The sequence below is a fragment of the Lepidochelys kempii genome, chromosome 1 (assembly GCF_965140265.1).
Source record: "Lepidochelys kempii isolate rLepKem1 chromosome 1, rLepKem1.hap2, whole genome shotgun sequence".
Lineage (NCBI taxonomy): Eukaryota > Metazoa > Chordata > Testudines > Cheloniidae > Lepidochelys > Lepidochelys kempii.
The window spans coordinates 116,424,103-116,437,184 of NC_133256.1; the positions used below are offsets into that span (position 1 = coordinate 116,424,103).

Genomic DNA, 13,082 nt, shown 5'->3' on the forward strand with positions numbered 1-13,082 from the left:
CAACTTTATTAATATAAATGACAACAAAAAGTGACGATAACAATGAACATTTCTAAGTCACTACAGAATTTTACTGCTTTTCTGAAGCCCTTTCCCACCCACCCCCAACCTTCTATACTTCCTATATACATACGGCAGGCACCATAGATGCACATTTCACACGTTACCACTACATGTAGTCAGTGTGTTCTTTACTCCTATAATCTCAGATTTAAAGGAGATGTTTGAGGAATGGTCACTACAACAGGCAAAAAAGTAAGGGAATGTCTCCTTATCACCGGTTAAAATATGTACGGTACTTATGAAGTTATTAGAAGCTAGCACTACTTCGTTCCATATTTTAATTTTCTATTTGTGAATTGCCCCCTACATACTTCTATTTGTTACGCATCTCCTGAAATGAGCTTGTTTAATATGTTATGGAATTTGATCTCTTAGTTTGAGCAACAAAATCTAAATAATCTGGGATCAGGCATTCACTTCTATGATTAATGAAATTTCAATGTCTAGTACTTCATGTTAATTCTCTACTTTTGTTTTTTAAAACTGAACCTCTTGCCAGAAAGCTCCAGCAGTTTCTTCCACCATCATTTCACATAGCAAATATTACACCTGTATCAAACAAGGGGCTCATTAGTGTGAAAGGTTCAGTAAACAGTGATATGAAGCTATGAATATGTAGTTGATAAAAGCACTGGTGCTTTATTTAGTTTTGTATTCTAAACACAAAAAAGGTAGAAAGACAAGTGAAACAATGAACTGTTAAAAGTGGAGATGGAATGACTGAAAAATCCTTGCCAGTTTAGTGAGTTAAGTGTTATAGTGATAACATTGCACATTAAAGCAAAATGGCACAAATAAAAAACAATCAAAAAATACATGTTTTTCTCTGTACATGTAAAAATTACTGTGGGCAAAAGGAATGCGTCTCTGCTCAGCTTGTTTTATGCCTTTGCAAACAAGACTGGAGGAGCTTCCTCACTGTTAACCAGCCTAAAGCCTCTGTCCCCTCTAAACCTCCACCTTCCTCACCAAATACAATTACACCGGACCCTCGCTAGAATGCGCGTCTATATAGCACGAATTCGCATATAACTTGGTCATGGATCCCAAATGTAATTACTTTAATTGCAATTCATTTTAAGGCGGTCCCCATGCATGGATCCCAAATCCCGCATTCTAGTGAGCGTCCACTGTATTGGGCTTAATCATACTGAACTTTTCTGCAAAGCAAAATATTTTCAACCACATTACTAATAACTTCAATGCCACCACAAACAACTGCCATAGACTCCTTATCAAAACTCAGTTTGAGCTAAATTGATTGAACCCTGCTTATTTGTTGCTTAGAGCAAAGTAATGAACAGGTATATCCTTGAATCACTGAACTGGTCTATGTAACCTGTCAGAGTATATTTTTACAAAGTTAAAGACTAGTGAAGCACAGCTGAAAATGAAGAATGACAAGCATTACACAGACTGAACTTCTGTGACAAAATGAATGCTTGCCGTCACATGGTTCAATACGTTTCACAAGCGTTTTTCATCCTATTGTGAAAATTGTGCATCACCATTAACTCAGATTCTTTGGTAACTGTACAGAGAATACCTCAGCCTGGCACCGATGTCAAAGCACCTGTGTGTTTAAAGTTCACTTCTATTCTGAGAAGCAGCAGCATGTTGTTGCACATTTATAGTGGCTGGTTGACTCTACAGCATACTTGTTTACAAGTCTAAAGATGTTTTCTCTAAATGCCAGGCCTGCCTGTTCAACCTGGAAACTGAAAGTCATGCTGGGTGCTTTCCTTCTCATTCCTCGCCACCAGCGTTACAGGATGTGCAGAACAAGTTCATTCACACCAGTGCATCCCCATCACCTTCAAAGAGTCGCAAAAGTACAAGGATTGACTATATAACTGGTATTTAATGAACAATTCTGTTGTTGGTTTAGAAGAATGAAACATAGTCCCTCTTAGCACTGCAGAGCCAGCAAAGATAACAGGAGTAAAATTCTGGAACAGTGAAGTCCTCAGATAGGACTCCAACTAGAGATAGAGAGCAGACTTGGAGAATAAGCAGGAGTCATTTTTCATAGCACAGCTAGACCTTAAAAACCTGAAGATCTCCTGCAGTACACCATTCCAAACAGCTAATACCCCAAACAACCTAGCTTTCCTCAAATGCTCACCAACCCCATGTGGCAATTTCAAAGAGTAAAATCCTTCAGTGAGGCTGGAATCAGCTTCCTATCCTGTGCTGGTAGTTTGCACAAGTGAGTTACTTGCACATGCCTAGTTATTTGCTCCTTTTTTATGGTAACATCAAGACAAAATTACCAGGTTTGATTTAATTATTTTTTAAAACCCCAGCAGATTCCTTGCAACTAGCCTGTTCCCAAAATACAGAAATTTCAAACAAAACAAAACAAAAAAAACTTGTCTGAATATATGGTAATCAAGTTTAATTTAAACAAAAGCCATGCAATTAATGACTCACTGTAGAAAGCAAAAATAGTAAACTAGCAAGTTTGGGGTAAAACTGATCTAGAGTTAAGGGCTTTTCACACAGAACTGAAATGTGTTATTTTGGGGGAGGGAGAAAAGTGACAGAAAAAAGCAGGGGAAGATTGGCTAGAGTTCCTCTGCAAACTAGCTATTAGGCAATACTGGAATAACCCTAAGAAAGCAGCCAGCTGTGGTGCAAGACATACCTCATTAGTAGTTAGCTTGTCCTGGGGTGTCTGTGGGGACATGATGGGTGTCGGCTGGCTGGAGGATGGGGAGGAGGAGGTGGAAGAAGTGGAGGAGGAATGGCTTTGCTGTAAGAGATCTGGCAAGAGGTGAATGCGACCGGCAAAGCCATTGCTCTCATGATGGCTGGCACGCTTTGTGTCAACTGTACTCTGTAGAAAAAACAGGCACACTTGTCTTGCTCAAGTGCTGCTTAAGGCTTTCATCCCTATCAGCTGTATCTACTCTCTCGCTCTTTCTCTTTTTTTTTTTTTTAAATGTACCGATATTCTATGCCTTGATGCCTGGGTTAGAAGTGTGCTGAGCTTCCAGAACTCAGTAAATACTGCACCTCTGGCAAGCAGAATTGAGCCTCTCACTTAATCTGATTCACTTGCAAGGCCAGCTCCTTTACCAGAAGAATAATTGTGTCAGTAAGTCTATGCTGCTTCTACTATGGCTACATGGAAAAGCTCTCTGTATTTGTTATTTCCCATCATTTTATTTAATTCTAGCTTGAGTCATGTTCTGATAAGAACTTGAAATCTGGTGAATTCCCTAATCTAGCTATTTAAACAGTCACCATGAAATCTTAATTAGCAAACCGTAGGGTTCAACTAAAAAAATTACATTCAGTTGCAAAACTCAAGAATGTGATTACTGAGGAAGTCCTAGGAGCTGACAGACTCATTAACAGATGAGCTAGTTTAATACACAAGGAAGCATCATCTTCACAATCATAAAGATACAACATTTCAAAATAGAAAGAAACCAAACAACAAACCTAGATTCATCCACAGTCACTGCCCTGCACCTTGTAACGTTCCCTCCCAGCCCCCGGCACCAATTGTTTGCTACCTGGCTTTTTTGTTAGTTTGTTCTTGACTTTAGGCTTAAAGTAGTTAAAAGAACTGAGCACTTTCCCCCCACCCCCTTCTAATTCCGAGATCCAGCATCTGGTTTTAACATAAAACCAGGTTAAGTTCTTCTGTGCTGAGTGCTTTCTTCACACACCTGCAGCTTTTCTATCACTTTTTTGACACAGACTTTGAGGTGCTCTGCATGGTGCTATAATGGATGTCATTGCAAGGCATGCAAAACAGTAGCAGCAAGGGATGGAGGCTACTCTTTTCTCTGCATGCATCAAGTGTCTGCACATCCAAAATATGCTACATCTGTGTCTTGATAACGTGGACAACAAATATAATGTAGAAACAGTATGGGTGAATGAACAAGCGGGTTAATGATCACAGTAAAGGAACAGCACTGTGCACGGAAGGAAATACAATACCTGTCGGACGATTAAAGTACCCTCCTTGGAAGGTGTCATGGCAGGTTCACTCTCCACATCATCGTGGACAATCATGGTTTTCACTGACTCTGTTTCACCATTGCTCAGGTTCAGAGTTGATCTATCCATCAAGCAAGAAATAATTTGGATAAAATAACCCCATAGTATTTCTTTTTTAGCTCTTTCTTCATGTATTCGTATGAAGTGCATGTCATAGATCATTTACAGCGGCATCCAAAGTGGAATATTGACATAAATCATCAAGGAAGAGCTTCTTCAAGAAGCAAATAAATCATAAAATAGCTAAACACAATTCTTCACCATTTATAAAATACAAATGAGGGAAGGGAACGACACACAATATCATAATTTGGCTTCTAGTAACACAAGACAAACATTAAGATTTAAAGGATCAAATTTTCAAATGGTGCCAAAGTGACTTAGGAGCTTAAGTCCTATTTTAAAAAGTTATTTAGGCACTTGCTCGTTGACTTTCAAAGGCACTTAGACGAAATGCTAAAGTCACTTTTGAAAAAGGAACATTTTTGAAGATGTTACCCTATGTGTTTCAGAAACGTGAGCATTAACTGACTGTTAAGTACTTTTGATGGACTCCTGAATACTGTCTTAGTAAAAGAGGGCTAATGAACGAAACATACGTTGAGGTCTTTTCCCCATAGCCACACAAAACAGAAAAAAACAGAGAACAACTAACACAGCTCTGGCATCCTCCGGCCCAGATGTAGATTCATCTGCTCCTTCTTGTTCCATATCGTCATCCTCCTCGTCTGTCGTCCCCGACTCTTCACTGGATGATGAATAGTCTGTCACCTTGTGTGGAGGTCGCACATCCTCTACAGCTCGCAATTCCTTTGCCAAGGCAGTTAAATCCTAATGAGAATGAGACAAAGGGGAAAAAAAGAATATGAAATGCAACAGTGAGGTTGCAGATTGGAGAGGAGAGAGGCAATGTATCAGCAACACAGCCACGGGGAATGAGTTTGTTCAGTTTGTTGCTGCACTTCCATTGTTCCCAGCAACAGAGTTTTTTTTAATTGGTTTACTGATTTCTTTGTGCTTTACTGGCAAATTTAAAAAAAACAAAACCCTAGAAATTTAAGACTATGTAGGTCTTTGCCCACTCTTGCTCCCATCAGAACTGCTAGAGCAATGAACACGTTATAATACATTGTTTTAAGGAGTCCATCATTTTCCCTCCCCAACTGTTCTGCATATTGACAGGCTACAGTGCACAGAAATTTGGGCAGCAAAGTTGTAAGACAGCCTAAATTTACTGAGCTGTCTGTTCGGCTGAACACTGTTCGTATAAAATATTTCACATAGTTTATAAACAGATGGGATGGGAGCCACCATCTTCCTTTAAAGGACTTCATTTGATTGGGGCATTTGAGTGCGATGGCAATATTAGAACAAACATCAGATTCATAGATTTTGATTCAGATGGAACCATTGGAATCATCTACTCTGACCTCTTGGTTACCAAAGGCGCAAAATGTAATGATAATACAGCATATATATATATATTTTTTTTTGCAGTTAACATTCGATTGTAATAGCTAAGCACTTACCACTTCTCCCTGCTCCATTCAGCACAGCAATAGTATGGTTGGGTCATATGAATCATCATTGGTCCAGCCACATGAAAAGTACACAGGATGGTAGGAGAGGTTTGAAAGGAGGAAAATGAAAAAACACAAAAATTCAAGAAGCAAATAAAATGCATTTAAATGCTTAACACTTCATAGTATGCAACTGCCAAACTGAATCTCTAATTCACTCACAATGTTTAGGTTCACCACGTAATTATTTGTAATGGACCTATCTAACATCAAGTGAAAAATCAGATAACCAGAACAGTTAGGTTTAGCTTACAGCAGGCTTGTTGGGTCTGAAGACTTCCTTCTTCTCTTCAGGTTTTTTTACTGCATTTTCATGACGTTGAGACGGTGAACCTTCAGATTTGGACGATGCTACATGCGTCAAGACCCCCCCCAAAAAAAAACACACAAAAAAGGGGGGTCATTGTTAAGTTAGGAATTTTTTGTTTCTGCAGCAAAAGAAACACAAGGCCTTGTCTACACTGGGTATTTCAGCCTTAGGGGGCCAGCCACAAGTTTACCTCCACCAGAGCAAACCTCTCGTGCTGACAGGAAAAACCACAAGCAGTTGTGATTTGCACTGCAGCTTACCAGTGACTGAAAACATGGAAAGAGGAACATGACTTACAGCAGCTTTGCCCATCTATACTAGGGAGTTAATAGCATGCAACATTGAGCATTCTGGGGTTTCCACAGACTACTTCATTCCAAGCTCCTTTCCCTTAGCTACCTCTATAGAGTGTCTTACACCGTACAGCTGAATATGCTCTCACACCACATAGCAGCAGTGTCCTGCTCAATTCAAAAAGCTATAGTGAACCTTTTCTATTTTTGCTGTATGTTTACAGAGTGGGATTGGAACTGCTTTTCAGATATAATTTTTGTAGGTTTTCATTGACACCCTCTCTAATATTAAAAAAACACTATCGAGGATTTGATCTCAAGTCAAAAGGAAACATGACATCTTGACATTAGGAAAAAAGAAACCCAAATGCGAAAATAATTAAAATGCTAATGAATCTGGCTCCGGAAAAAAGTGTCTATCCTTGTACTCATGGAGAGAGCTGATGTGCAATGAATGATCAAAAAGTATCCGAGATGCTCATACATATGAAGGAAGTTAGTTCAAAGATCGTATATGAAAAGGAATGGACTCACATTGATGAATAAAACTGTAATTGAGTCTGAATTGGAGAAAGAGGCTAAAACCTATTATTGAAGATTTCTACACATACAACCCCCTCAAAACAAGGGCTATGAAAAGGGATGGCACATACAGAGGATCAAAACGTCCCAGCCTGATACTTTACATTAAAAATTCCTTTTAAGTGAAGATTCATTGTCCTTCATTCGTATTACTATTATTATTAGCTGTTGCACAATGCAAACATTACAGATTAATCTAGAAATCCTAAAAAAAAAGGGTGGGGGGCATGGGGAGAAGAGAACTTACATCTCATTCGGAACCGTTCACCAGAGCCACTCTGAGATCCAGGATGGGACCCTGGCTGTGAGCTGGAGTTACTTGAGCCCGAGGAACTGCCGCTGCCAGGTCTCGGCACGAGTTTCTCCACCCTCTCCCATAGCAGACGAGGCTCTATATTGCTATCTCAAGAAAAGTGCATTTGTCAACTTTACTTTCAGATATCGCACTTTAAACTTAAAATCAAGCTTGGTTACTCATCAATATTTCGTTAATGACTGATCAGAAGGAGTGTACTAATCCTTGTGCTTAGGACTTTCTCAGCAATTCACATCCTACACAGCAGCCACACTAGCCATCTTAATACCTGAGGAACCAAACTTTCACTCACAAAAAAGAAATTAAAACAATGCTTAATTGCTTTTTGTGCTTCTTTTTGTTTGAGGACTGGCTATACAACACTACAACATTTGAGAGCTGAAAAGCCTCTGGGTTCCCTTAGGACTAGATCCCGTAGATACTTACTACTGGGCATCATGCTTGCTCCTGGGAAAAGCTTCCGCTGCAACACAAGGGGACCATTTGCAGCAATACGTACAATACCTGATAGCAAGCACTTGCCTGCCTGGGCCCTTTTTTCTAAATGTTAAGACTACTCTGAAAATATTGCAAGACTTACTCAAACAGCCCCTTCAAAGAGGCAGAGGCAAGAAGAAAATTCATTACGGTTTGTTGAACTATTTAGTGCCAAAGAAACTCAACATTAACTGCTAAGAGAGAATGGGTCCACTTCGTCCTTCCTTCACATCCGAGAGATAATGCCACTGATCCTTTCTCTGGCTTCCAATTAACTTTCCTTACAAAACAGGAGAGATAGGGAGATCCAGGCTTACGAACCTCGTGGAGTTTCTTTGCCCTGCTTGATTATTTTGCTGCCCACTGCCCTGCAGTGGAGAATCTCGACGTGATAGGACGGGAGACCTGGACGTTGTTCTCACAGGTACCTTGGGTGAAAAGAGAAACAGTAAAAATTAATAAAGGGAGAAAGGGGAAAAATTAAGACTCTCCTGCCACAGCAAATACATTTTGAACAACACTATTCTAAGCCAAAGTCAGTATAACTGAACAAAATGAAAAAACAAAACAAAAGAAAAAATGAAGAATCTTTAGCAGGGCTGCTGTTTGGATACTGAAAAGAACTGAAAGTTTAGACTAACATACCTAAATAGCTACCACACAAACATACACGCCCCTTGCCCCCAGACTACGGAGACATTTTAAAAGAATATGGCATTTTGACTGAAGCAAGGGACACACAAAGCAATTTTCTGAAATAGCATGAGGATTAGGAAAATAAAACTCAAAGGAACCAAATGAATGCCTGGTAATGGATCAGCAAGAAACAGAGACTGGTGGGAAGCAAGAACATGTTCAGAAGAAGCAAATCCCAAGCAGAAAGGAAAAAATATTGAATGTTTCTTTTTTGTTCAGTTCCATCTAAACTTTAAATAAGTTCATGGTTTACAGCTTGGTTTTCCAACCAGAAATAGAAGAAAATAAACTTTAAGCTATCATGCCAGGGAAGTTTTAAATTCTTTCCTGAATATTGTAATGATTATTTAACTTTGCATAATAAATCACTTTTCTGCAAGAGCTACAGTGTGTAAATATTTGTCATTTTCATCAGAGATTTTGTAATTCATTTTTTTTAACATGTTATCATGGGACAATTGACTAGATATCTACAGTATAAACTCCCTTCAAAAATATGTTCCCCAATAACGGCACTATTCTGTGGACCCGGCTTTTCCAGTGCGTAAACGATCACACTCTTCAAATTAAAAAAGGAAAAAAAAAAAAGCAGCACATTTCTGTCTTTCTACTCCTTACCCTTGGAGGCACCTCGTCACTGTCTGATCTAGCCCAAGCCTTTTGAGTGGGATCAGGTACCTCCGACTTAGAGTCAGAACTCTGATTTAGCACTTCACTGCGTGAAGGTGGATATGGGTCCTGAGAACGAAGATGGTGATGTGCAAATTTGGGAGAAGGGTCACTGAAGGAATGGGATCGCGAGACAGGGGAAACATTGTTCTTGAGAGATGCCAGATGGGACCACTGTACCTTACAAGAAAACAAAACATAGAACATTCAATGCGCTCTGTACAACTGGCTTTTTTAACAGAATAAAGGCGAGTGGGTGGGGAGAGACAAATTGGTTATGGCATAAGGTAAGCGTGAGGTGGAATCAAAAAGCAAGGAAGGTGCCCAGAGAACGTAACAGACTTAGAACACAGCATGTATGCATTTTGGTGAGGTACGCTCTCCAAATACACATACACTAGTAACCAGAAAATAAACAAACATAAGATCTGCACTATGGGCCTGATCCAGAGCCCAATGAAATCAACAGGAGCTTTTCCTCTGGCTTCACTGGACTCTGATCAGGTCTTAGATAGCAGCACCTGTTGGATGGACAAATTGAAAGCAGATATCAAAGTGAAGAAATCCATAAGTTAGGAATACTGCCAAATGTGCAAACCTAAATATATTCTGATTTATATTATAACTAAAGTCTTAAATTTACTAGCCAACACAAAACTTTTGAAGGACGATCATAAAACAAAAGCCTTTATTCCTTTACAGTCACTGCAATATTTTTCTATATATATTACATACATAATATATATTTATATATTATGTGTGTTATATGTATATTATACACTGTTACATATTATTTATAATGCATATTATACATAAACCATATATCATACTGTACATACAAACACACACACAATGGATGCACAGCAGCAACTCCATAGTTAAAGTCCATTAGCAGTTCTATTTGTAAGCCTCAGATTGATGCTCCACCCTATTCCCTTTTCAGTTGCGAGCTCAGTAAGCCATTTGTTTGAAAAATGCTTTCTGAAACAGATTAGGAGGAAAACCCTTTCCAGATAAGATCATAACTCTAGGATACATTGTTTTCACCCACTCATTAATCAACAATTAGCATTTAATCTTAGCTTTATAAGAGTGTCTCTATTCGGTTTTATAAGTGTATTATTGAATTGTTTTATTACACACAGCTGTGCAAGAGACACATTCACCTGAGTACAAGTCCAAGGCAGGACTACAGAAATAGCTGACATGGTTAAGGTTAAAGTAACACACACAAACCCAAGATTATCAAATACTGCTAGAAGTCTCCCTGACAGCCAGGAAAATCCGAGTTGAGGATGAAATTTTTTCACGATTCCTCCCACTCTCCCTTCTGATCAGATTTTGCAGTTGCTCCAAACATTTGCAATAGTTAGTCACAACAAGGTAAGCAGGGACAGTTTTAGTCATCACTGTCATTAATTATGAATAGACTTATCAAAAGAAAAAAGGCAACATTTTATCTTCTGCATGGATACATAAGTTGCATGCCAAGTTTAATTTAATTAATGTATTTAAATTTTATATATAGACTTTTTGTAAATTTAAGCCTGTATCTATTTGTACATTTATACTCTAAACTCCGTAAAATACAGGCTCCCAAAATTTAGAGATTCATTAGGAAACAGAACAATCAAGACAAACATCTGTTCTTGCATCTAGTTAGTTTTCCTACAGGGATGTAAAAGTCAAGCTTGGTTATTTCGTTCTTGCACATCATTTCCAGCAACTAAAGGCTGTTTGGCCCACATTATGACCTGTGCAACCTCACTGTTAACTTTGACTGGAATGAAGCCAACCATTCTGCTGGTGCACACCAAGGGACAGAATGCAACTAGCTCTCTTGGGTAGGCTGTCTCTGCTCAGAAGTAAAAAGCAATTAAACCCACATGATCATCACTAAAATAAGCAGGCATGACTCTGAATATATACAGAGAGCAAATCCGTTCAATAAGTCACTTTGAAAAGTAGTAATACACTTTAAATATGTATTTTTATATGCCAAGATCTTCAAACCTAAAGTTAAGTGAACTGGGGCCTCTAGGTTTCTTCCACCCCTTCCAAGATTTTCTGCTTTTACCTGGGGTTCCATCGGTCTTTGCAGTGCAGGCTGAACAGGCTCTGAGTTTCCATTGGAAAAGGACTCTGATCTTGAAGGCACTGGTGGCTCCAACGCTTTGCCCGTCTGTTTGGACTGTGCTTCAGGGGACCCCTGATTAGTTTTTCTAAATCTATCCTCCACCTAAACCAAAGTTACAGAACGTTAGAAGCAGTAATCAATAAAGTGGAGCATGTAGGAATAACAGAGCAACCACCTCTCTTTCTTTACAAACACATTTTATGTTTGAAGAAAAATCTTTCCCCAGGTACAGGAAATCCTGAATGAGCAAGAGCAAAAGAGAGGTAAGTCTAGACTGGAATCCGTACCCGGATAAAGGGTGGAAGAACTGAGACATGCCTTGACACAATGAAAAACTGTTATACAGCCTTGTCAAACTCAAGAAATGACAATTTTTCAGGTGTAAAAAAAACAAAACAAAACATCAAATCACATTGTTGAGTCTGTCTTGTCTACTCCTCAACTAATGTGAGTGAGATAATTTTAGGTTGGAACATCAGTCTTCAGTGCACACAAAAATGCCTCTCCCTGGCTGCTCAGATGGAGACTGCTCTTATCCTCTCCTCATCCCTAATACAAGGAAACTGCCATCCATTTCCTGGTGGTGTCTTTACTCTCCACTCATGGTTTATTTCCTTTGATAAAAGGAGGATTGGATGGTACATAGTTTGAGAACCAATGACCTAATTAATGCATCATCATTCCCACCTGCACATAGAACTTGCACACTTTTTAGGGTCGATGAGTTACAGATATATGTATTAAAGAACTTTAAACTTATATCAATCATTTGGGTAACTGATAATGCCACAATGTGTGATTGTTTTAGCCTTTTGCAAGAGGCAACCCTTCCCTGACACTCCTCTCTATCTGACTTCTCTGCCAGAGACCTGCCATCACCCCACCCCGACTCCTCCCTTCCCTCTCCTGTTTCTCCACCGCTACCTCCCCTCCCCTCCCCTCCCAACTCCGGCCATGCCTCCCCCTGTTGTGGACCCACTTCTAGCCACCCCTTTTCAAAAAACCCTAAATCTGACTCCTGCTCCCCATCCATCTTTCACAGTGTCTCTGCTGTTCCTCACAGTCTCTGTATCCTGGCCAGCTCCCTGAACCATGCAGTAGCCATCATTCTGCCCATGGACATGGCTTCAGTCTCACTAAAAAGAGGGGAAATGGCAGCCAACTTTATTAAGGGCAGCCTCACTTTCACATGCAGATAGACTGTAGGGAAATGGTGGCCATCTTGCTGGCTACAGACCCATTGACAGAAATAGGAGTAAATGAAAATTCATGAGTGGGCAGCCTTTCATCATGTTTCCAAGAACATGGCCAAATTGCTAGAGTCATGATACAATCACAAAAGTTGGCAATACAGGTTATAATACTACAATTTACCAGATTTACTGATCAACCCTGTTTTCTTCTCAGCCAGGAAGATAAATGAAAACAAAGCCATTATCTTTAGAACATAAAAAAAATATTTTCCATATAATACTCTGTGATATTAGTTCTTACTAAAAGAAAGAATCTGTGGAAGTTTTTTTTTTTTTACCAGATGGATTTACTTCATAGAACTTACTTCTTCCACAAACCAAAATATTTGGACTGCACCTCTCTTCCTGCAAATACAGATCAGATTTGTGCATAAGGCTTCAGTATTTGACGACAGATCTTCTGCCCTCGTCTCAGGTGAGTATTTCCAAAGCTCTATCACAGCATAACAGTCTGATTTGGTAGAATGAACAGAACTGCACCCACCATCTTATCTGTGTGAACTCTACAGATGGGCCCTACAGATAGAGGCTATTGCATCCTAACCTGGAGAACGTATTTTGGGTGACACCAATTGGAAGAGGGGTCAGTCCCAGAAAGGAAATCAGGTGACCAAGTTTCCATTCTCGATCTTTACCTCTCCCTAGTCTGTGACAACTGTAACCAAGTGGTTACTAAGAAAAAGCTAGTA

General features: G+C 39.4%; 1 protein-coding gene across 4 annotated transcripts in view; it reads right to left on the minus strand.

Annotated features, from left to right (window-relative positions):
* Positions 1–13,082, minus strand: part of MAP4K4 (mitogen-activated protein kinase kinase kinase kinase 4) — a 238,864-nt gene that overhangs the window by 32,666 nt on the left and 193,116 nt on the right. The window contains exons 16-24 of one of the 4 annotated variants that reach the window (XM_073351753.1): positions 11,081–11,242; positions 8,953–9,183; positions 7,960–8,066; positions 7,093–7,244; positions 5,914–6,011; positions 5,610–5,618; positions 4,736–4,911; positions 4,021–4,141; positions 2,711–2,902 (exon numbers count right to left, since the gene is read on the minus strand). In XM_073351753.1, coding sequence (XP_073207854.1) covers positions 2,711–2,902; positions 4,021–4,141; positions 4,736–4,911; positions 5,610–5,618; positions 5,914–6,011; positions 7,093–7,244; positions 7,960–8,066; positions 8,953–9,183; positions 11,081–11,242 — 1,248 coding nt within the window. The remainder of the gene's footprint in view (positions 1–2,710; positions 2,903–4,020; positions 4,142–4,735; positions 4,912–5,609; positions 5,619–5,913; positions 6,012–7,092; positions 7,245–7,959; positions 8,067–8,952; positions 9,184–11,080; positions 11,243–13,082) is intronic. The other 3 variants (XM_073351762.1, XM_073351771.1, XM_073351781.1) reach the window with 3 other exon arrangements.